Below are 24,254 nucleotides of genomic sequence, written 5' to 3' on the forward strand. Positions count from 1 at the left end.
GGGAGGATCACCATCCCAAACATCTGCTGAGGGTGCACAACCACGTCTGCTTCACCTTTACTATAATTTAACTCCATGGCAGGGCTGTAAAACCTCTTTCCACACAGAAAGCCAAAGCAACCATCACCAGGAGTGCAATTCCAGTCACTGACACCAGAGTGGGATCCCACTGAACAGGGCTGGTTCCATTTTCTTTTTCTTCTCAGGATGCAGCTCTGGAATTGGCACAATTGCTAAATTGATGAGAAACTTGATGGAAATGAAAAAAAAAAAAAAAAAAAAAAGGGGATTTGCAGCTGAAAGAGCTGGGGGGAACAATATGAAAAGAAATCAGTTTTCTGCTCAGCTGGCTGCATGTTTGTATAAAGGAAGCCACAGGAATGTAAGCCAATGAGAAATAGTTCCACGGGGTTTTTGTTACTCTGAACAGATACAACAAGAGGAAAACTTCATTAAAAAATTCTTCTGGCCCATTCTCCGTGGTTTTCCACCTCCCTTCTCTTCCCTGTGTTACTAAAGATCTGCCAGATCAGCTGCTCTGAGAGCCACTCCCTGCCTTGCTTTGTGCCAGCACCCTGCATTAGTTTTGAGGGTTTCAGGAGCCTCTGAGCAGATCAGCTGACGGATCTCGGGCAGACTTGGGGAGGAGGATGGCAACAGCAGCTGGGAGGAGGTTCTGCACTTTCTCATACAGATCTGGAAGCCAAACTCTGCCCAGTAGCCTCAAGCATCAGTGTAAAAGCCTGACTGTGTCTTCCCTGATGCTCGTGCTGATCCCACTGATTGAAAAACGTGGGTGCTGACATAATTCCAGGCTGAAAAAAGGGAGTGGGAAAGTGGGAAAACGTGCAGGAATCGCTGTGCCAGCTCCATGGTGTTAGACAGGCACCATCCACACGACTGGCTTTGTACTCTTTGTTCTTCCAGCTACTAAAAATACCCCTCTGGAAGTGTTCCCCTACCAGAAGGGGAAACACTGGAAAGCATCCCAGAGAAATGATGGTCTGGTGTTCCAAGTGGAAGTCTCCTCACGTTGTAACAGTTCAATCCAAACTCCTACAACCAGCCTTTTTCCTGAAACAGGAACTCCTGGCATCCCTAAAGACAGAGGGAAAGGCAGGAAGAGGAGTGTTTATGCTGGACATTAAATAATCTGTGGTCAGGGAACTTTATTAAAGTTATTCCAGCCATGGTATTAATACCACTGAAACAAAATATCTCAAGTTATAATTATTCTAATTGACCAACGCCAGTATCCACAATATCCCAAGGACCAGAGGCAAAAACCACCACAGGGAAAACTGTGGGAGAGACTGAAATCCTCCTGTCCATAATGGCACAGCCTCCCCTTGTCTGTACATCCCACCTGAACATCCACACCCTACTTCCTTCTCCTGAACCTTTCACATCCCCTTCCTGGTTTTTATATTTTATTTGAACCTCCCACATTGCCCTTTCCTGGTCTCTGCATCCCACCTGCACCTCCCACATTGCCCTTTCCTCGTCTCCACATCCCACCTGAACATCCACATCCCCTTTCCTGGTCTCTGCACCCCACCTGAACCTCTCACATCCCCTTGCTGGTTTTTATATTTTATTTGAACCTCCCACATCGCCCTTTCCTTGTCTCCATCTCCCACCTGAACACCCACAACTCTCCCCCCCTTCCCTCTGCACCCCACCCACCCTCTAATCCTTCTGTTTGTCCTTCTGTTAGTTTAGGCTCACCCCCACTATTTTCAATATCCTTCACCCAAACACAGGCACGTTTAAAGGCAATGGAGAGCTGGAAGGATCCTGGAAGGATTTGCAGCCAAGCACAGACCACACACATTGATTTGCTGCTTCCAGACTGATAAGTGTCCTGTGCAACCAGAATTTGTGATTTCTTTCAAGCATTAATTGATAACAGCAAGTTCTTGCTCTACTTGAATTACTCCTTAAACCACTCTTCATTTTGATAAAATGCTTACAACTTAATTTCTAGACACCTTTCCAAGTAGGCAGTGGCTGTACTGTGAGAAGACAAAGTAAATTAAGAAGGAAATGTGTGTTTTGTATAATTAGAATGACAGCTATCCCCTTTACTACCTACAAATGCTCTCAGGGGTGAGTGCATGACTTTAGAACAACAGCAGTAACCAGAGCACTCTTTTCCAGGCTCTTTCTGCTGGGAACACCTCATATCTCTATTCAACCCACTTCTTACTTAAATAACCACACAAGTATATCATGCCTGGAGGAAAACTTAGTGCATGTTGGGATTTGCATTTATTTCATGGGAAAAAAAGTAGTGAAAAAGGGAGGAGAGTGAATAAGGAATAGGTGTATTTGCCTTCAGGACAGAGTTTCCAATTTTTCTCTTTGGTTATGCAATATGAGATCTTCTCTTTTTTTTTTTTCTTTCTTTCTTTTTTTTTTTTTTCTGTGTCTTTAAAAATGGTGCTTTGTCACTGATTCCAGTCTCTTCAGCAAAAATCTGTTTGCATCAGCATGGACTTCACAGGACGGCAGTAAAGCAGCTATTCTTCACTTTTAAAGACACACACAGCCCCAAAAAGAACCCACTCCTGCCCAAACACCCCCAACATATGCACCCATATTTGCAGTTCAGCAATCCTGAATTTTCCTCCCTAACGAGGGCACAAGTGCCATCTCTATGTTGGTCAGACAAAGGTATTTATTCCTTTTAAAGCTCTGGTGAGGGTCAGGGCATTGGTGTGGAAAGAAGGGAAAAGGAGCATGAACAAGCAGTTTATTTGTTATTTTTAATCTACCAGCCAGTATAACAGACTGAGAGCCATTCTTTTGTATGTCCCTTGGCAGAGCAAGGATCTGGGGTTAGTACTTCCCCACCCTTTCCTATAATGAGCTGCTTGGATTTTTTAGAAGGTTTGTTTTTGATTGTAAATCCCACCTTTCCTCCAGTGCCACCCCCTTGAGAACTCTCCTGTGCCTGACTTGCATGCAGCCATCACAGAGGTTTATTCTGTGCATGAGAAAGGGCAGTGAGAAAACCCTGCTCACAACCTCACTTCCACAATTCCCAAAAGCCATGAAACGTGGGCCTTCCTCATTCTCTTATCACTGGGCATCTCCCTGCTTGCTTTCTGCATGTTGCTGCACATAACAACACACAGAGTGTGTGAGTCCAAACCTTTGGGTTTCATTTATGCCGAATTCGCACGCTGAGCACACATCAACGCTTTTCCCTGTGCGGGTGACAGAACACAGGACCTGTGCAATAATCACTAATTAGTGAGCAGCCCTGCAGCCAGTTCAGCACAGCCTGCCATCAGCTGAGCACAGCAGGCTCAGCTTGTCTTCTCTCACCTATTTTTTAGCTGTACTTTCAATGTGCCTCGTTGCCCCTCAGGCCCCTCTTTCCCCCCAGTTTTGAATCCCTTTCTTGATGCTGAGAATGTTGGGGCTGCTCAGCCTGGGGAGGAGAAGGTGATGTGGAGAACTCAGAGCAGCTTCCAGTGCCTGAAGGGGCTACAGGGAAGCTGGAGAGGGACAGTTCATGAGGAACTGGAGTGACAGAAGGGGGAATGGGTACAAACTGAAAGAGAGTAGGTTTAGTTTCGATATTAGGAAGGAATTCTTCCCTGTGAGGGTGGGGAGGCCCTGGCACAGAGAAGCTGTGGCTGCCCCTGGATCCCTGGCAGTGCCCAAGGTCAGGTTGGATGAAGCTTTGAGCAACCTGGGATAGTGGAAGGTGTCCCTACCCATAGTAGGGGGTGGGACTGGATGATTTTTAAGGTCCCTTTCAGCCCAAACCATTCCTTGAACAGGACAAGAGGCCTCAGGCTGTGCCAGGAGAGACTCAGGTTGGACATGAGGAAGAATTCTTTCACAGAAAGGTGGTCAGGAATTGGAAGAGCTGCCCAGGGAGGTTTGGAGTGCCCATGCCTGGAGGTGTCCAAGGAAGGCCTGGAGGTGGCACTCAGAGCTCTGGGCAGGTGACAAGGTGGGCATTGGCCACAGCTTGGACTCGATGGGCTGGGAGGTCTTTCCCCGCCTAAAAGGATTCTGTGATTTTACATTCACTGAACACGAAAAACACGAGTCCTGGAGACTCTGAGGTTCCCCTGGGCTCTGTGCAAGGCTGTGCTGGGAGAGGCACTGAAAGGAGCACGTGGCTTGAGGGGAAGGCTGGCAGAGCTGGCTGCTCTCATTAACACCACCCTTCCTCGAGCCCCCATCACCCATCACGGCACACCTAAGGCTCATGTGGGCAGCAGAAGGGTGGGAATCTGTAGAAAATGAGCATCACTTGTTTCTCCTAAATTTAACTCCTCATTCTACCATTACTACTCTTTTTTTTTTTTCTGGGTTATCTTAAAAACCTCTTAGAATCAAGACCTGCAAGTAAACAGAAAAACACAGGAAAGCAATCAAGTGACAACAAAGATATTAGGACTGAAAAACTTGGCTTTAAGTGAAATAAACCTCCAAACCCAGTAGTTTTTCTTGCTTTTCATGTCAGCTGCTCTATGGACATTGCACCCAATAATCAGCTTTTCAAAAGTGTCAGCAGCTAACCAGGCACTGTAACTGGCCAACACAGCTCCTGGATAAAGCAGGAATACAAGGGCATTACACCCCAAAATGTTGATGGAATTCTTATTCTGGGGGTGCCACTGAAATCTCCAGGACACTTTCTGCTCAGATATTGGGAATTTAGCAACAATGAGCTTGTACTCTTTGGATGAGTGATCCAATGTTTCAGCCATCCTCAGCTGTGCAGGACAGCTGGAAAGGGACTTAAAATAAGGGTCTGTGGTAACAGGACAAGAGGGAGTGGTTCTAAACTGAAAGAAAGCAGGGCTAGATTTGGTATTAAGAAGAAATTCTTTGTGAGGGTGGGCAGGCCCTGGCACAGGTGCCCAGAGCAGCTGGGGCTGCCCCTGGATCCCTGGCAGTGCCCAAGGCCAGGTTGGACACTGGGGCTTGGAGCAGCCTGGGACAGTGGAAGATGTCCCTGCCCATGGCAGGCGATGGGGTCTGGATGATTTTTAAGGTCCTTTCCAAACAGAGCCATTCTGATATTTAAAATTCTACTGCAGAATCCTGTCTGAACTGAGATGGCAGAAGTACAGATGCAGAACAGCCCTGCAGCACCCAGGAGGGAAAATAAATCCAGAAGAGCTTTCTCAAAGCATCTGAGCAAGAAACATCCTTTCCAACCGTGGCTGCACTGATTTTTTAACAGCTTCCTGCCATGAACAGTGCAAAATCAACACTCAAGACAATCAAGTCAAGTTCATGAGAAACGTGATAGAAATATTTTTTTCCCTTTATCCTGCTGCCACCATGAGACTTTGGTTTTGCTGTAGGGCAAAGCCCCTATGTGGAAACAAACCTTGGTAATTCCAGAGATCCAAGTCACTTGGCTGCATGTTTGTCTCCAAAGAGAGCTTTTCAAGCAGAGCTTTGCTGTACATTATGGTGTGGATGAGCAGATCCTCCTCCCATGTTCATCTCCTTTTACAGACGAGGCCAACCGTGAGAGGGCCAAGAATACAAGGATTAAAGAGTTTCCAACAGGTACACCCAAATCAATAATAAATGCCAAAAGAAATCAGAAGTTACATTATTATTACTGTAAACAGCACCAAGGAAATCTCATCACAAAGGTATTCACCCCACACATTTGCATGGGGTACCTAGAGTTTGGATATGCTGACACTTGGATGTGTGGTATTTATTCCATTCCTGGTTTTCCAGATGAGAAATTGAGACATCTTTGTGTATGCAGAACAAATCACTGACAACCTGGCAGGGAATTCAGTTCTTGAAATAAATCCAACTGTTACCTGGATGTTAACTTCAGGCAATCTCTGGAACAATAAAAGTGTACAGAAATGTGGCTGGTTAGACTGGCAGGAGACTGGCTGGTGGGTTTCTGCAAAAATACTTTTCATAGTGCCACAGTTAAAAAAAAATCATTTTAGAAAGTGTAGTTACACTTGATACAGTCAGTTCTCCTGAGAGAACTCAGCACAGAAACCATGAAAGATTCAATCTCTTTTGCTTTCTCTTATTACCAATAACAAGCTACAGAATAAATATTTTAGAATGCTACCCCCGTGTTTCTCTAATTGGGGATGCACAAAGTTCCACGGGATGAGGGTTAATCTTATTGCTTTTGGGACAAATCTAAGAGAGCAGAAGGAAAAAAATGTTTGATATCTTAATTAAGGAACAGTAAAGAATAACACTGGCAGAGAAAGGGTTCTGTACCTCGATGCTCCTTTACTTCAGAGCCCAGTGTGCCACAGACAGCATTCAATTAAATAATAGTCTTAGCAATAAACAACGACAATACACAGAACACCACACAACATCACTCCTTTGGCTCAAAGTAATTCCAGTTTGTGACTGAACAGCTGTTATGCAAAACAATGAAGCCTTCACATCCTACAGCTGAAAAGGCAGGGAACAAATTGGCAGAGGAAATTTAGATTGCACATCCCTTATGGAGTGGTTTTATTTCTTGTGCAGTTTGAAAACAGCACCAGTACAACTTTGGTATTCACCTGGAAAAGGCTTAGTTGGGAGAGCAGTCACTGCTTGTCCAAGGGAAGCTCTGTCTGAAAAGGCAGCAATTTCCAACAAAACCATTTGAAACAAAAAGCAAACAGAATAATTTGTTCTGAATTTTTTTTTCCATGGTGCAGCACACCCAAGATACAGTTGTTTTCTCACAGAGATGTTAATAACAGGAATAATAATAATAAAATCATGCTGGGAGATGATGAGGCACCACAGCAAGGGCTGTGGAGAAACTCACAATCCTGTCTCAAAGGAGTGCTCTGGGAAGATCATATTTAGAGAGTTTTCTACTGCCTTGCCTAACCAAAGCCTTTCCAGTGGTTATATTTTCCTCTCCTGAATATTATTTAAGGTAGTTTTTACAGTAAGAACAACCAGCCACTGAAACAACCTTCCCAGAGCTGTGTCACTGGAGGTTTAAAAGATGCAATTAGACAGAATGCTGGTTAATGATGATTTTATGATTCTGTCACCTCACCTATCTCCCTCTCCCCAGAAAAAGGCTGGACCAGATCAATCATCTTTTGAGGTGCCTTCCAGCCTGGGCTGTTCTATGATTTGGGGGATGCTGAGAGACTGAAGAGGGACATTTCTATGTGAAAACCAGCATGCAAGCACTTATTGTGGGATTATTCCTTCTAAAATCACCTGGAATCAACTACTGCCAGAAAGGCAAGATCCTATTGCCTGGATGAGGTTACTGAGGACAGGTAGCATGGGAGGAATGCCAAACCCCTTAAGAGTACAGAAAACCAGGGGATTATATTAGGATAGAGATTTTGTGAAGCCAGAGAGGTCTCTAGAGGTTGATTTCCTCTGAGTGCAACTCTTTATCAAGCAGGAAATTATGTGTTAAAATGATGCAGATTGGTTAAATGCAGCACAAATGCCACTGTCAGTAGTATCAACATGAAGAAGAAGGGCTCTGCTAAGGTAAAAAACCTCTTCCTCCCCAATTAAAAGCCTAATCACCATTTACATGTGTCTCAACAAAACTTTGATTGTGTAAAAATTCTGTATTTACCACAACAACTTGGCCTAGGAGCTCTCAATTTCACAGAATCACAGAATTTGCTTTCCTTCCCTTTTTTTTCCCCCTTCTTGCACTCTGACAAAAAATAATGTGCCTTTACCAATTAGGCACCAAACACAGGGGAAAAAAAAAGTTTCAAGTACATAAACAATATATTTCATAAATAAAACCTGGCTTCCTCTTGCCCATTGGTTTGGTGTGAAGCAGAAGCATTTGTGGACAGGACAGCTGAGGAGAAACTGAACTAGCTCAAGCCAGTGGTGAAATAATCCAGGAACTGTACTCAGGATATTGGGAGCCTAAAAAATTACAGGATCTCACAGTATTTGTGTGAAAAGTACCTAAGGAAGACAGAAGTGAGCAGGGAATGAAAAATTCTCTTTCCCACACTGCTAAAAGGTACCTTTCTTCCTGATATGCATCCTTGTCCCACCAAATACTGGTCCCTCCCATGCAGGTATTTTATAGACCTGCTGACATCTAATTAAAAGTAGTTCTGCTCCTCTGACACCCAAAATCTGTCACCAGAAATCCCTTTCCTATCCCTGTCCTGCAGCTTTACACAAAGCCTGGTATACCAAGCCCCTGGAAACAGCCATGGCACCAAGAAAACCAGTGGAGGTTAATTTTAATATCCAGGCATTTATACTTTGGGAGAATTTGTTGTAGAGACTGTAAGGCAACCTTTAGGGATCAAGTAGTTCATGTTAATAGAGACTTTCAAAACTGAAGTCATTCCTACTCATATTTCTGCTAAAACATAGAACTTTTCCATAAATACAATAAGCACAGACAGGATTTTTACAACCACCAATCCATCCTCACTGTCAGACACAGCAGCTGCTTATCCTCAGGGGGAAAAAAAACCCTTCAGCACAGTTCTGTGGCTCAGTCTGCTGCCCCAAAGGACGCTATTCTTCAGCCACAGCAGGGTTTGCCCTTCAGGATTTCAAGCAACATTATATATATACATATATATATATATGCACATTATATATATACATATATATATATATATTTAGTTTATTCCTTTTTGCTACCAGCTCATTTTCCCTGTGGGAATAACACTATATTCTTGACATGCACAGGTCCAGACTGCACATCCATGGATGGAGAATGAAATGAAGGGATTCTGTCAGCACAGACGTGTTTGACCCAACCCACGCTCTGCATCCCCAGCAGTCATGCAAACCTTGCCCATCACACACTGGGGCACACTGACTCCATGTGGCAGGACACAGAATATGCTTCAGACATTCCTTTTCCTTTTTCTTGCACTTCACACAGCCTTGTGTGTGGCTGTGAACTTTGGAAATAAATTTTGGGAACAGAAGGAACAGAATCCATAACTTTTTCCCGTGAGAAGTGGTGACATGGGGATCAAAGAATTAATGAATCGTGTTGGTAACAGTGTTTTTCACACAAATACTCACCAGGAACACACAGTAAAATACAAAGGCTATATATATATATATATATGTATGTATATATATATAAAAAGAATGCTTTCTCAAATGTTTATTACAGGATGAAATAAGTCTAATTGAAAAAAATTCACATCCTGAACTTCATCAAAGGGGACTGATTGCTCTTCAGGCCTATTAGCTAAAAGCAAGATTGAAAGAGCAGGTTTGAAAAATTACATAAAACCGTATCACATTCTTCTTTCAGTTTGTAATTGGTTTGATTAAAACTTGACTAGAAGACCATAAAAGTTTGCTTCAGCATTAGACCAGCTCTCTGGCTCAAGCAGCACTAACACTGTCTGATGGGTATAGGGTTTTTCCAATAACTAAAATGGAAATAATTGGTAATATTTTCTTCCACACCACACTCATGCCCACCCCAAAACCCCAAATTCCACCTACTTCACTGATGTTGTTAGATACAAGACCTAAAGAAGATAAGAAACAGAGACAATTCCTGTTTTGCCCCTTTGTGTCTTCACGTTTCAGTCTCTACCAGCTGACCACAAGGACATTCCACCCACTGTGAACAAGGTCTTCAGATGTCATTTCCAGACTTGGAAAGAAGTGACATGGTATGGCTGAAAGGGTTTTTGTACATCACAAGTGCCGCAAAATTTAGGATTTCCCTGCTTTGGTTAAGGTGTGTGATGATGCACCTGTCAAATCTCAATCTTAGTGCACAACTGGAAGGGGCTGCTAAATTTGTGGTGAGATTTCTTTTTTTTTTCTCCTTTCTGTTATTTTTTAAGACAGTGCAAGGTCTAGACACAGCGTGAGAATCTCAGACCGGGGTGTTGCAGGGCGATCTGCCAATTTCAGCTTAAATTTCATCAGATAAACATTTTCCCGTCTCTGTTTGGTATCCAGCAAACAATCCTAGTAGAAATTTTCCAAAGGTCTGTGTGGTTTTATGTGTCTCTGAGCACTGTCCATGCCAGCACTTCCCCAAGTATAAATTAGTAGCTGTACATCTGCTGCTGCTGCTGCTCTGTCTGAACGGGCTGCTGGCCCGGCTGCTGCGGCGTGGCCGGCGCCGGGGGCTGCAGGACATCAGTCTGAGGCACTGACCTCCAGCTCAGGGGGTGCTGTTCTGTCATCTGATTCCCCAGGGGAGCAATGGAGTTCACCAGGGTGGTCAGGTTTATGAAATGGGCCACGGACTGGGGGTTGGGCGCCTCGGGCTGCGGCGGGAGCTGGATGTCGCTCTGGCGGTTGTGCAGCACGGCCGAGCCGCTGACCGTGTCGAAGGTGACCGTCAGGATGGAGTTGTCCAGCTGCAGCTGGCGCTCCGGGGCGCCCAGGTGGCCCACGGCCACGGGCTGCAGGTTGGTGAACTGGGTGCCAGCTGCCGTGGTGATGGGCGTGACGGTGATGTTGGTGAGTCCCACGGAGCTGGAGGGGGCTGTGACGTTGGGGTCACTGAGGGTCACCACCACCTGAGGAGAAACACAAAGGTGACCTCAGCCTTGTAGATTCGGACCGGGAAGTGCTGGTGGGCTCACACGGAGCCAGCAAGAGAAGTCACACACAGATGGGAACGTAGGAAACTTGGGATGTACCAGCTTCCAAGTGTAGAAGTAAGATGGTGATGGGACAGAGAAATATGGGACGTTCAGAACAAGCAGACAAATTAACTTTCATTCTTTTAATCCCAGCTTCCAGACAGTGATATCTAGCAAACAATTGATGCTAACACCAGAAGATATGAAAACAAACATAAGGAGCTTATTGGTCCAACTTCTTGGGTTTTTAAACCCAGCTTTGTATTACCACAATTTATCCCATCAGCTCCAAATGTTCCAACCAGTCTTTTGTGATTTTTTTTAACCAAAAGAAGGGTCATCCCTCTAAGCAATGTCACCCATCACCCTCCTCCTGCAGCTCACCTGTTGGATGCTCTGTACAGCTGAGTTAGTCTCATCTCCAACATTCCCTGTGAATTCACCTTCCTTCTCTGTGTATTCACTGAAGGCAGGGTCCTCAGGCACTTGAGCTTCCTCCTCCTCACCTGACTTTTGTTTTCGTTTCTGGCCACGTTTAGGAGCTTTTATGTGCTGCTTCCCTTCTGGTAGTTCACCCTGTTCCAAGGCTAATTCCGGCTGGAGCAACACATTTCCAAACAAAACAACAAGTCCTTTTGCTTAGTGAGGTTCCAAGTAAGACACAATCACCTGAAGCTGGTTTACTGTCAGTTCTCAAGCAAAGAAACAAACTTTAGCAAAATCCTGACTCCAGGGATTGAGACCTCGCCCTGTAATTACATTCTGCCTGTTATACAACCAAGCAGATCAGCAGCTTGTGGCTGCTTGGACATGTTCCACTGGGGCTGACTCTCTAAAAAAGCACCTTACCCACCAGCTCACACCCAGCTGTGTTATGTACCCAAAAAGTGCTGTCCCACCTCACCCTGCAGCAGGCCTGGAACTCACCTGAACAATCCCAATTGAAGAGGCATCAATGGTGGTTGTCTCAGGTAGCGGCTCTAAATCATCAATCCTCACTGAAAGAATCTGAAGACAAAGAGGTGTCAGCTGCAGAACTGCAAACCACAGTCAAACAGCACAGCATTTCCCTAACAAACCCCATTGCCAAGGCAAAGTGATGTAATCTAACACTTTACACATAGTATTTACTACAGGGAGTTAACTGTGGCTTTTTAAAATAACCTTTTGGCATATCATCTTTTCCCTCTTGTTGAAATCCAGTGAAATTTAAACACAGTAAAAGAACACGTCTATTTTCATATTCTAGACAGAACATAACCCTCTGGGAAGTGATGAATTCTACAGAAAACAATGTGTTTGGAAAAAAAGAAGTATTATGTTAGCATTGCAATATATAAACCTATCAACTGTGTCCTACTTCATTATTTTCAGATGAATCTACACATCTCAGCTCATCGAAGAATAGAGACAAATTGCCCTCTGGATTTCAGATATGTACCTGCATTTTAAATCCCTAAATCAATAAACAAAGCATTTTGTTGGCTTCCTTTACAGTCATCATGATAAAACAGCAAAGCAATGCTAATGAAAAATTGGTAGTTAAAAAATTTTTAAAAAGCCTCAAAGGGAACAGACAAGCCTTAGTCAAACCTAAACAAGAAATGCTGAGGAGAAACACAATATTTAGAACACAGAAAAAACCTTGCTGGGGGTCAGACAAAACATCCCTCTAATCCAGATTCTCTTCAGTCAGCATTCATCTTTAATACTGAGAATAATTTTGCATCATCAGCAGATGCTGCCACCACCTCTCTACTCACAACTTTCAGATCATTTCTGAATACAGAGAACACAATGGAGAAAAAAGAATCCATTATACTCACTAATGGATGGAGACAAAACATGAAAAAACATATATTTAAGCCGGGGTCGAAAAAGAAAAGAGATTTAAATAAGCAGAAGAACTTCATTTTTAGGGACTGAGAACCAGACAGTGAAATAGCTGATTCAGTTAAGTCCATGTTTCACAGATACTACTTAAAATTGGGCCCAAAAGATCAGGAAAAAAAAAAGAGAGGGAAAGACAGAATTTCCTTTCAAGTCACCAAAGGCCATAAACATTCTTCAAATTTTTTTTTTTTTTAAATTCCACAATCCACCACTCAAACTCACTCACCTCTGGGTGTTTACGCCTCATGTGTCGACTCATGGACGCCCTGGTAGAAACCTTTGTCCCACACAGCTGACAGCTCTGGGCTTCCACCTTGTCATGGGTGAGCTGGATGTGCTTCTGCAGCATGTAATCAGTGACATACTTCTTATCACACACTGAACACGTCCACTGTTTTCCTACTGGTGGCAGAGGGAAGGAAGGAAACCCAATGGATGAGCATCAGATTGCCAACGCCTCAACGAGAGCAACAATTTATGTTTGGCAACAGGATGCACGACATTAGTTCCAAGACTGGCCAGTCTAAATCAAAATTAAGGAGCTAAATTAAGGTATTTTTGCTGGATACTGCTTTTTAGAGGGTTTACCTGTATGAATCAACTTGTGAGTCTCCATTGTGTTTCTCTCGCTGAACGTCTTGCCACAGAGCTCACACATGAAATCTTTGATTCCTGCATGAAAAGCAGATTTGGCACCTGTGAAAGCAGCCTGAAGGCATCTGGGACAATTCTGAGTTTTGTATTAGTAGCATTAAAAAAATAAAAATCACAGACAAGAAACAAGCTGTTTTTAGTTAAACCATTCCACTATATCCAGCAGAAAACAAATCCCAGAGAAACTGATGTGGGAAGTAGGATTTTGTTTTGGGAAATCACAACCTGAAATTAACTTAAAACAAACTCAACACTGTAGAGCCACCCTAGACCAAGGACCTTAAAAAAAAAGCAAAACTTGAAGCCAACTAAACTGCATTTATTTGTACAGCACACACTCCTGGTTGAGTACAGGACACAATCTCACTTTTCAAAGAGCAGAACATGCATATTTTATTAGTTTTTGTCATACTGTCTGACTGTTCTAGGCAAGAGTTCTCTTGGGAAAGATTTAAGTGATTCAGTGCAACTTTTGTCCATCTTTGGGGTCCTCACCTGTGTGTCTCTTGTAATGTTTCAGCATGTTGACTTTCTGTGCAAATTTTCGGTGACATTCCTTGCACTCGTATTCCTTAATCCCCTTGTGAAGCTTCATGTGGTGACGAAGGGCATGTTTTGTCTTCATTCCTGTGAGACAGAAGGCACAGGACACTTAGTCCATCACTCCCACCTTCAGGGGAGAACTCAGGCTCATGTTGTTAACCAACAGCTCTATTTTATATTTGCTGCGAGTCCACAGTTGCATATTTTTAATTGTTTATGTAGCAATGCACTTCATCATTATTATTCTAATTCCAGGAAAAAAGCTCTGGAAAACATCTGAGTAATCACAAAACAGCAGGGACAAGCAAATATAAAACATCCTTAGAGGTGTCAGACTTACTACTGCCTTTCATTAAAATACCAGCTCAGACTTGTTCAAGTTATAACACGAGAAATTAAAAAAGTCAAAGTGACTTTGACTCCTAATGCTCTTACAGAGAGAAATTACTCTCTTTTTTCAGCTCAGAATGAAAAAATAAACTTGCATTCACTTTTGTGCTGTAAATCAGGCATTCCTCAACCTGACAAAAACAAATGCTACTAAAACCAGTGTTGTCTTACAGGCCATGAAACCAAACTGTACAAAATTAGGGCAGCTCATGTAACAACAATACTCCTGATTAATACATTTTCTACCTCTCAAAAATGCAGGATTTACAGCACTGCCACTATTCTCAGCATGGAAGCTGTTTTAATTCAGATATTCACCTGCTACTCAGTATCACAATGAATGGAAAACAAGGCATCAGACATACCTTTGCCACACTCTGCACACAAGTATTCTCGGATATTATCATGGACTCGCATATGTTCTTTTAACATGTCTTTTCTAGCAAATGATTTGCCACATTGCTCACAAGCATGACTTTTTACACCTTGAAAATAAATTTAAAAGACAACGTAAACAAAAAAAAATGTTAATGAGTAATGTGCATCTCCTAAAAATTGATTAAAGGGGTGAATTAGAGGGCAACAGCCCATCTATATACTGACAAGCTTCATGGATATTGTAGCCCAAATTAAATTAGAAGACTTTGAAGAGAGAGAAAAGCTGGCTTTTTGTGTGAGAAAAAAAAAGATTAACTCTGAGGAAGGAGAAGACTGAATAGCATGAAATAGTAATGAGCTGTTAAAAATGATTTTGCAATAGCAGGTTTCAGCCTGTGTAATGGCAAGAAGGTGGCATGGATAAGAATTTGGGGAAGAACAGAATACAGAATTAGGTGAATCCTGCAAACATATTAACTAGGAATTTGGATTGTGTGTCCAGATCAAATCTCTTCATTAATATTCCCTGCTTTAGAAAACTGGTTTACTCTAAAAGAATAAATATTATATTTGTCTTATTGTAACATAGAGTGAAAATCCTCCAGTGGGAAAAAAAAAAAAAAAAAAGGCAGGCACTGGCAACAGAAATTTCTCTTTAGTATTGATAATTATAAATAAACACAACATTTTTACCTGTATGTATAAGCTTATGTCTTTCCAGATTTCCTATACTGTTAAAAATCCTGCCACAGATTTCACACGGATGGATGTATCTGAAACCAAAGAGATCAAAACCTGTGATTCTTCTCTTGAGGCAGAGGTGATTCTCAGGCATCTCTGTCACTAAGTATATTTCATTTGCTAATACTAATTACTCCAAAAGTTCCTTGAAGCACAAGTCTTTCTAAATGAGCCTTAAGAAACCCCCAGTTTGACTGCAAGCTTGGAGCAATCTGGCATTGCTATACACTCAATTTTTTAAAAAACATTTATTAAAATCATTGATTTATCCTTTGCAAAGCCCAGACTGGGGTAGCAAGCTTGGAGCAGTCTGGCATTGCTATACACTCATTTTTTTTAAAAAAAAATTTATTAAAATCATAGATTTGCACTTTGCAAAGCCCAAACTGAGGGGCTGCTGACTCATCAATCCGTGTGAAGCCAATCACTAGCAACACACATTTCAAGCTCGTAATAAACATTTTAACCCCCCATTTCACAGTTATTTTAGCACAGCCAAATTCTCTAAGAGCACCCCAGGTGGCAGAACCATTAGGACTCCAAGCAGACAGCTCTTCTCGGTGGAACAAGCCTTACTTCTGCACGTTGGGGTCAGGCAGGTTCTCCCTGTGGATGACCATGTGCGCGTGGTACGTGGCCTTCAAGGCGAAGCGCCGGTTGCAGATGCTGCAGCCGTAACCCTTCTCCTTGTGCACGTCCATGATGTGCTTCAGGTACTCCTTCCCTCTGCCAAAGGTCAGCTGGGGAATGAACCAACAGTGAATGGAAGGGGGGAAAAAGTCCTCGGGCACGGCAATGAGCGGGTAACATCGAGCAGACATACCCATCCCATGTAGCACTAAAATCCTGTGTGCCACTGGATGAAAAAGCTGTGACAGCTGGGTTTAGGCCTCAAACTCTCTGGACGTTACAAGCACGCTGCTACAGGACATCAATTCACTCAATTTCTCTAGATGGAGACGGTGTCTCCACTTCTGCACAAGAAGAGGACCTGGAGTTGTTCGTGCACTGAGGAACAGTCATGTTTAACCTCCACCAGCTCACCTCGAGTACTGTGAGCAGTTTTGGTCACCACAGTGTAGGGACAATATTAAACTACTGGACAGTGTCCAAAGGAGGGCTACAAAGATGGTGAAGGGTCTGGAGGGGAAGCCTTGTGAGAGCCACTGAGGGCACTTGGTCTGTTCAGCCTGGAGGAGACTAAGAGGCGACCTCACTGCAGTTACAACTTCCTCGTAGGGGCAGGCACTGATCTCTGCTCTGTGGTGACACTGACAGAACTTGGGGAAATGGCCTGAAGTTGTGTCAGGGCAGGTTTAGGTTGGGTATTAGGAAAAGGTTCTTCCCCCAGAGGGTGGTTGGGCACTGAACAGGCTCCCAGGTTCTGGTCACTGCAGCAAGACAGAGCTCAAGGAGTGTTTGGACAATGCTCTTGGTACATGGTGGGATTCCAAGGCCTGCATAGAGCCAGGAGCTGGACTCAGTGAGCCCCAGGGGTCCCTTCCAGCTCAGCTTATTCTGTGATTCTGTAGGAGTGAGGACATCACAGATGGAGAAAACACCTGCTAGGCTCTAGGGGCATGATGAGCTCCTGCTTTGGCAGCAGCTCCTGAAGGGCTGGAATTTCCAGGCACTGCAGGGCAGTGACTCTGGCTCAGCTCCTGGAGGTGCTGCAGCTACGACAGACAGGTGCTGCACTACTGAGCTCCAGATGTGCACATCCAGATGTGCTCCAGCATATCCATGTGTGCTGCAGCATGCCAGGGTGAAGTTCCATAATGACATGGTCTTTTGCTCCAATTCTGGAACTAGTCAGGGCATCTCTAACAGCACTGCACAGCTTGGTGAAGATGTACTCTGAGATCAGGAAAACCAGATTTTTTAAGACCTCAGAAGAGAGATTTCTCCAGGAGTTACCTGTATTTGTTCTCCCTTTGGCTGTTCATTGTCCCCATTTCCTCACATCAAATCCCATTTCCCACAGCTGTGCCCTTACACAACTGTTTACTTCACAAACACCTATGAAAGCACTAAAAGAACCCCAACTTCCAAAAAGATCTTTCTGATTTGAATGGCCCAACTGCCCTCACTTGGAAGCACACAATTTTATATAGTTTATGTACTCATGAAGTGTCAGGCAGGAAAATCAGCACAGTGAAAGCAAGAACATGATGAACTGCTATGACACCACACCTTCACATGTTTACTGACACAAACTTAAAAACAGTTTGCACTGAAAACCAGCTCCCAGATAAGAAAACTGAAATATTATTATCTCCAGGTCTTAAAATGAAGACAAATTAAGAAATTTCACCACATTAAGTGTAGGCTGTGAAATAAGCTCTGATTTCCAGGGGTCAATTCAGTGGCTGAACAACCAAAAATCCCCTGTCCCTGTGTCAGTTTTGCTGTTCTCACTGAGTTGTTTTCCACCCCACCTGCTCCAGCACAGTGTGCTCACCCAGGGAGGGCACAGAGTCCTTAAGGACCCATTATTTCTTTAGAAAATGGCAAAAGCCACACAGTGAGAGGTTTAAAAAGTCTTCCCCTCTCAGCTGACAACTGAATTAACTACATTCCAGCAGCACTTCCAACACCATCCTGTTAGTAATGGAGCAGGGCAAGAATAAACAGTCACATTGAGCATAAGCAACAGTCTTACTCCTCCAAAGTGGATGTCTATTAAAGAACCTTCTGACCTCATAAAAATTAATCAATTTGTGGGCTCTATCAATCAGAAATGCTGTAACTATTTAAAGCTGCACATAATTGAAAGGTAGTTCGAGATGTGAATGTTCCTTTATTGATCCTTCCTCCAGTTTTATTTGTTTTCTTCCTCACAGGAAAAAGTGAATGTATCTGTCTTTCATTTTTTTAGTGTTTATCATCCCCCTTACTGGACACCACCTCAATTCTTATGGAATAGTCTCAGTTCACAGACTAGAGGTAACAGCACTGCAGAAAACAGCAGACCTGAGAACTGGTCTTCTCTTTGAGAGCCCTTAATGTTATTTAGAATTCTGAATGATTTATAAATCCCTCCACTCCCTCCCCCATCCCAAAACAAGTTAATTTGAAAGTATTTAAAGCTACCTGGCACCTTTTGCAGCTATACTTGTGAGGCTCTGAATCTGCACTTTCATCAGAGTTGTCATCGTTTTCCTCTGATGAGATTCCAATTTTACCAATGAACTCTTCCCTCTGGTGATCATCCATTAGGGCTATGTCCTGTGTAGAGTAAAGGGAAAGAATATTTTAATAGATTAAACTTCTTCAAAAAGTAAGGCCTGGTCACCTTTTTCTGCCATGCAGACTGCTTTGCATTAACTGCTGTAATATTATTTATTTAAAATATCCTTCTGCTTCATTCAATCCAGAGCTTCTCTGCCCAGGACCACATAATGAATAACTTATTCAAACACCTAATATTAATTTTTCTGCATATAAAAGGAATTTTAATATAAAGAGACTCAGCTGGTAGAATATTACATCAATAAAAGCATCTTTATGAGCACCACTGAGTGATACAATTCCCTTTTAATTTCATTTAATTCCTTACAATTCAGTGTTGACAAAACAATCTGCCTTCTCTAATTGATTATTAACACAATACCTTAAAATGGACATGAATATGATCTCTCAAGACATCCACCCTGAAGAATTTACGTCCACAGATCTCACAGGTGTATTTCTTGTCTCCATGTGTTAGAAGGTGTTTGTTCATATTGCTCCTACATGAAAATACCTAAAAGGAAAAGAAAAGGAAGGAAGGATTTTTGGATCATGTCCAGCAGGGCTACAGTTCTTTGCAACCTATCCAGTGGAGAACACAGAAAACTTTTATTGTCTTTTTTTATTCCTTCTGGCCAGAAACATGCAGGAGCTCCTGTTAGCAGTGTGCCTCAGAACTGCTGGCATGGCAAAATCCAGGGGCACAGTTCCAAGGAACTGACTGAAACTAGCCATTTGTCAGGGGTGGACTTCCAAAAAAAAGCTGCAGTAGAATTACACAGAGTAGAATTTGAAATATTTTGACAGTGTCTTTTGAATCACAAATGTTCCATCTATCTCTAAAAAGATATAGCCACAAAATCTACCTTGACTGATATGAAACATATCTAAAGCATCAAAATCAGAGGTCTACACAGCAGCTTAAAGAGTTCTTGAGTACCTTTTGTGCCATGAATCATTAAACATTTATAAAATCACAAGTTAAACCCACACTCCTTGTGACAACAGTGACTTAAGATCATGAGTGTTGAACATTCTAATGCAACCATGCCATGACTACACCATGAATTCACTTTTATTCCCCAAGGAAAACGATTCCCAATGCACACAGTCAACTCCAGCTGTTTACAACCAGTCAGAAAAACTTCATTTTAAATAACATAAGCCATGAGACTCCACTGACACACACAGTGGCCATGTGACACTCTACATTGTGCTGCATTTCCTGAGGAAAGTTCAGGCCTGAAATGCACTTTTGCTCTCATCTTTGTGCTAACAGCTCCCACCATCCATGGCCACAGTAGGCTTGGATAAATAATGGAGCTACAGGTGTTTGAAGAGGAATTTCCTGACTGGACTCCACGCCCTCCCTGGGCAGCTGTTCCAGAGTTCTGCCACCCTCAGTGCGAGGAATTTCTTCCCCACGTTGAGGTGGAACTTCTTGTGTTTTATTTTATGGCCACTACTCCTCATGCTGTTGCTGAGCACCACCAACAAAGAGTCTGGCACCATCCTGTGACACCCCTTGGAGATATTTAAATGTATGGATGGATCCCCTCAGTTTTCTCCTCCCTGGACTGAACTGCAGCACCCCTGGAGCCAAAAGTTTCTCATGGCACACTGGCACAAGCTCCTACCTTCCCACACACGGGGCACCCCGAGGGCTCCTTCTTGTAGCGAACCATGTTCTCCGTGCTGTGCTCAAAGTCTTCTCTCTTCACACGCCTCACCCCTTAACACAGCAGTCCCCATCAAAAAAAACAAAACAAGAAATAAACCATGGCTTTCCACTCCAGCCTGCAGGCCTGCTCAGGAGGAGACTGGGAAGAAGAGTGAAAGACTGGGAAGGGCCTCAATGCAGGGTTTAATTGCTAATAAAAGGGTGATTTCTAAATTAAAACGTGTTTTAAGAATATAGAAGCAGTCTGCCAAAGTGATGTGTTACAGCTTATTGGTTGTTAAAACAACTGTAAAGTGACTAAAAACACTTTTGTCAAAAACATTTTTGTCAACACCAGGAAACAGGCAGATCTAGTAGGCCTTGGTACTTAAAACTGGTATCTGGTCCAGAAATTCACCCTCACTACAAAAGAGGAGAGGAAGTCTCTAAGGAGAGATGCAATCATCCAGCATCAGCTGTATTGCTCAGACATGATTTCAGACCTCTTTCTCTGCTACTTTCTGGAGGGCAGAGGGCCCCTGCTCTTCTGTGACAGCTGAAAATGAGACACTGCCAGTGCCATACAGCCCCTTGTCCTCTGGTTCCTGACACAGAATAAACAATCTGGCTGTTTTTTTTTTTTTTTTTGTTAATCACTTTTGGTTTTATCATCTAAGTCACTAACCACATCCTAATACATGTTGAGCAATGTACCAACTTTTCCCCAGTCTTTGAGTACCTGTAATATCCTTAGATGCTTGAAATTTTGAACAGCAAACTCTCATAATCTCATTTTCATATATTCTAAAGTGTTTCAAAGCTAACATGACACTGACATTGTATTTATGTAGTAGACATTCTCAGCTGTACATGGCAAGTTAACTGTCTGCCTTCAGACTTTCAAGTTACCACACAAATTTTAAAAAAGGAAGAATGGGATGCAAAGAAAGAAAAATATATAATTAAATTCAGCCAGTCTAAACTGCTGCCATGCAGCTTCCACATGACTGTTAATAGCTCTGGACCCACTACTGTCATTTTTCATAAATGTTAACATTTTGCTGAAACTTTAAACTCCTGATCAGGTAACTGATAAAAAAAAGACAGCCACCATTCTACAAGATCTAATGCACACTATCATTTCCTTAACCTGCCCACCTCCACTGCTGTTTCAGGAGAAATAATTAGGTTGATCTGCAGTAAATTTACCTTCCAAGTGCCGCCTCTGATGGTCCAGCATAACATCCTTCCTGTAGAACATCTTATTGCAGATCTCACATGCAAACTTCTTATCCCCGTGTTTTTTCTTGTGTTTTGAAAGGTTGCTGTTTGTAGAGAAGAATCTGAAACACATCTCACACTGGAATGTCTTGTCATCTGTAAGCAAGAGAAACCATGCAGCTCTTTACAACTGAAAACAGGTTTTGTACCTTTGTGAGACAGGTGGTTCCTCTGTTGGGTCTGGGTTTTCAACATGCAATCCATCACTATGCTGTAAGGGCAATTACCTGTGTGATTCTGGACTGAACATTATTGTGGGGCCATAAAAATAACCAGGATGTCATTTTCTGAGCATAAGATCACAGCAGAAATAATATGAGTAACCACAAGGGATGGCTATGGGAGAAAAGGACAGGTTGGAGTGATACTAAGGAAAAAAAAAATTAGAGACTACTGCAAGTATAAAGCTGGAGAAAGCTGAAGAAAACTGTAATCCCAGAAAACTGCAAATTACCACTAATATTGCTCCTGTAACAAGTACCTCTGTTTCAGAGGAGTGAGGTGGAATTTAGTTTCACAGAAAAAGGTTAAACAGAGATGATGACAGATTATCTGTGAACAAAGTGAGGATATTACACAGCTGAGCAGGAGATATTAAAAAAACCCAATTCCTAAGTGAATGTGTTGCTCTACAGAGCATTGGTTACACTTTTCTTATCAAAAAAACAGGTTGCTTGTTGTGATGATGACAAAAACCTAAATCCCTACTCCCCTTCTGTAGTTTCTATGCTGAGATGGATTTGGGGACATCTTCCCAGAATGGAGCAGAGATGCCAGAGGAACAGTTATCCACTCTCACCTGTCCTGCAGTTGTGGAATTCCAATGCACTCTCTATCCGAAAGGCCTTTTCACATGTGGTGCACTTGTATCTGTACTCACTGTCCACCTGAGGATCACAAACAGGAAAAGCCAAGTCACAACTGACAGAGAAATTCTAAACCTCAAATACCTCTTTGGTTTTCTGTCCTTTCCAATTTTTAATCCTTCAAGAGGGCATTTATCTACACAGTGTTGCAAAATTCTGATGCTGTATTATTGTGCCATGTTCCTGCATCCGAGCCATAAAAAAACCCAAAGACTATGCTCCTGTGTGGATGTGGAATATCTTCCTGATATCCCCCTGGTCCAACACAGACACAGAGAAGCAAGATGTGATCTGACTCATCTTCCAGAAGAGGTGGCAGCAATCTCAGAGTTAAGGACCCTGGTGCCAAGCAACAATGGAAATTTTTACTAATAAGGTGCCACTACACGTGTCTTTAATATATCTATGGCAGCAGCATCAAAAGGCAGAGTTCACACATTGAAGGAATGATAAATGGGGAGAGATCAAACAGGACAAGCAAACAAGAATGGAACAACCCTACTTAGCAGTATAAGTCAAGTCAGATCTCACCTCTGTATCATGCAGGTCCAGCTAATTCCAGCTTGTCTTGCTGGAAGTGATGCCTGAAAGCAATTTTCTATAGGAAAAGGGCTTGCACATGCTCAAAGGCACTTTTCAAATCCATCAATTATTCTAAGATAAGATGTTAGCATCCCCTCTCTGTCCTTTCTCACTCACATGGGATACCTGCTCACATGAGCAAGGCATGCTCACACCTGGAATCTCACTGTGCCTTTCCACATAAACCCTGCAAGAGCCCCTTCCACTCACTTCATTCCTGCTGTGCTTGTATGAAACGTGTTGCTTCAAGCTCTCCTTCCTGCTGAACAGCTTTGCACATTCCTCACATTTAAACAGTTTGTCACCTGAGGGGATCAATCAAGATGAAAGGGAAGTAGTCAGTGATTGATAATAACCAACTCCAGGCAAGGCAGGGGAAACTAAAGCACAAGCAACTGCACACAAACAGGCTAGTGATGAAAAATTTAGTAATTCAGGAGATCTAACCAGTGGATTTTAACCATTTCTAACAATTCTGGTTTCGTTCCTCCACCGTTTTTCAGTGATGATTTTTCATGGAACCCTTAGAATAGGACACAGACCCCTGGAACTGCAAATCACAGGTGGAAAAACACCTGTCATTTACACAACTATGTTACCCATGTGCCTGTGAAGGTGGGGGTGATATTTATGTATCAATTTAAAGGCAATAAAAGCTTTGGAAAAAGCATCACATCCTTGCCCTCATTTAAAAGATGTACCTAATTCAAATTTTAAATACTTTCAACTTCAATTTTGCACTATTATCTTCTCATGCTTTGGTCTGAAAAATTAAAATAGTTTCCTAGAGAGAGTTAAAAGAAAGAAAAAAGCAAAACCAGCTCTTATAAATACATATCCCAATACCTAAAGCGAGCCCTGCTGTTTAACTCAAAAGTGGAACCAAGACACAAAATCAATGCCCAGGCAAGGGAAAAGCCAACCCACCATGAGAACGGATGTGCCTGCTGAGGTTGCTGCTGTTCTGGAAGATCTTACTGCAGATGCTGCACTGATAGACCCTCTTGTGCTCCCCCAGCTGCTTTATCAGCTTCCGCCGAATCCCGTGTCTACTGGAGAGAATTAAACTTCTTTTGAGGGACATGGTGTTTTGGTGATGAGCAAACCTACTGGATTAGAGAGAAAGGCAGGGACTGAAAGCTATCCCACAGGTTGCAACAGAGTTCCACCAGCTAGCAAAAACTAGAGGAGTGTTAAACTCAGCTCCTGGCAGGAGGGAGGGGGCCTGGATGGAGCTTCCCCAGCTCCAAGGTGCTCCCCTGGCCACCCCCTGGAAGCTGCAGATGTCACTCATTCCAAATTTTCTTCACCCAGAACCCACGAGGCAAAAAACAGCAGCAGATATTCTCTTTGCAGGCTCCTCAGAGGAACAGAAAGGATCTGTTCTGCTCTGAAAACATCAGCACTGCCTCAGCTAGGGAAGCTTGGCAGCCCCCACATAAAAGCTGTATTTGGGCAGAGGGCAGCAGGGTG

At 42.9% G+C, this 24,254-nt stretch overlaps 1 protein-coding gene across 4 annotated transcripts in view; it reads right to left on the bottom strand.

Moving 5' to 3' along the window:
* Positions 1–7,656: 7,656 nt before the first annotated feature.
* PRDM15 (PR/SET domain 15) overlaps positions 7,657–24,254 on the bottom strand; it is a 33,184-nt gene continuing 16,586 nt past the window's right edge. For 3 of the 4 annotated variants that reach the window (XM_053935253.1, XM_053935251.1, XM_053935254.1), the window contains 16 exons: positions 23,709–23,890; positions 22,992–23,086; positions 22,133–22,220; positions 21,262–21,429; positions 20,030–20,124; positions 18,775–18,906; positions 18,255–18,389; positions 15,738–15,901; positions 15,114–15,193; positions 14,408–14,527; positions 13,605–13,736; positions 13,044–13,127; positions 12,682–12,857; positions 11,490–11,570; positions 10,947–11,159; positions 7,657–10,496 (listed from right to left, as the gene is read on the bottom strand). In XM_053935253.1, the coding sequence (XP_053791228.1) occupies positions 10,017–10,496; positions 10,947–11,159; positions 11,490–11,570; positions 12,682–12,857; positions 13,044–13,127; positions 13,605–13,736; positions 14,408–14,527; positions 15,114–15,193; positions 15,738–15,901; positions 18,255–18,389; positions 18,775–18,906; positions 20,030–20,124; positions 21,262–21,429; positions 22,133–22,220; positions 22,992–23,086; positions 23,709–23,890 (2,425 nt within the window). In that variant the 3' untranslated portion in view covers positions 7,657–10,016. The remainder of the gene's footprint in view (positions 10,497–10,946; positions 11,160–11,489; positions 11,571–12,681; positions 12,858–13,043; positions 13,128–13,604; positions 13,737–14,407; positions 14,528–15,113; positions 15,194–15,737; positions 15,902–18,254; positions 18,390–18,774; positions 18,907–20,029; positions 20,125–21,261; positions 21,430–22,132; positions 22,221–22,991; positions 23,087–23,708; positions 23,891–24,254) is intronic. The other variant, XM_053935252.1, reaches the window with a different exon arrangement.

The sequence above is a fragment of the Vidua chalybeata genome, chromosome 2 (assembly GCF_026979565.1).
Source record: "Vidua chalybeata isolate OUT-0048 chromosome 2, bVidCha1 merged haplotype, whole genome shotgun sequence".
In the NCBI taxonomy this organism is placed as follows: domain Eukaryota; kingdom Metazoa; phylum Chordata; class Aves; order Passeriformes; family Viduidae; genus Vidua; species Vidua chalybeata.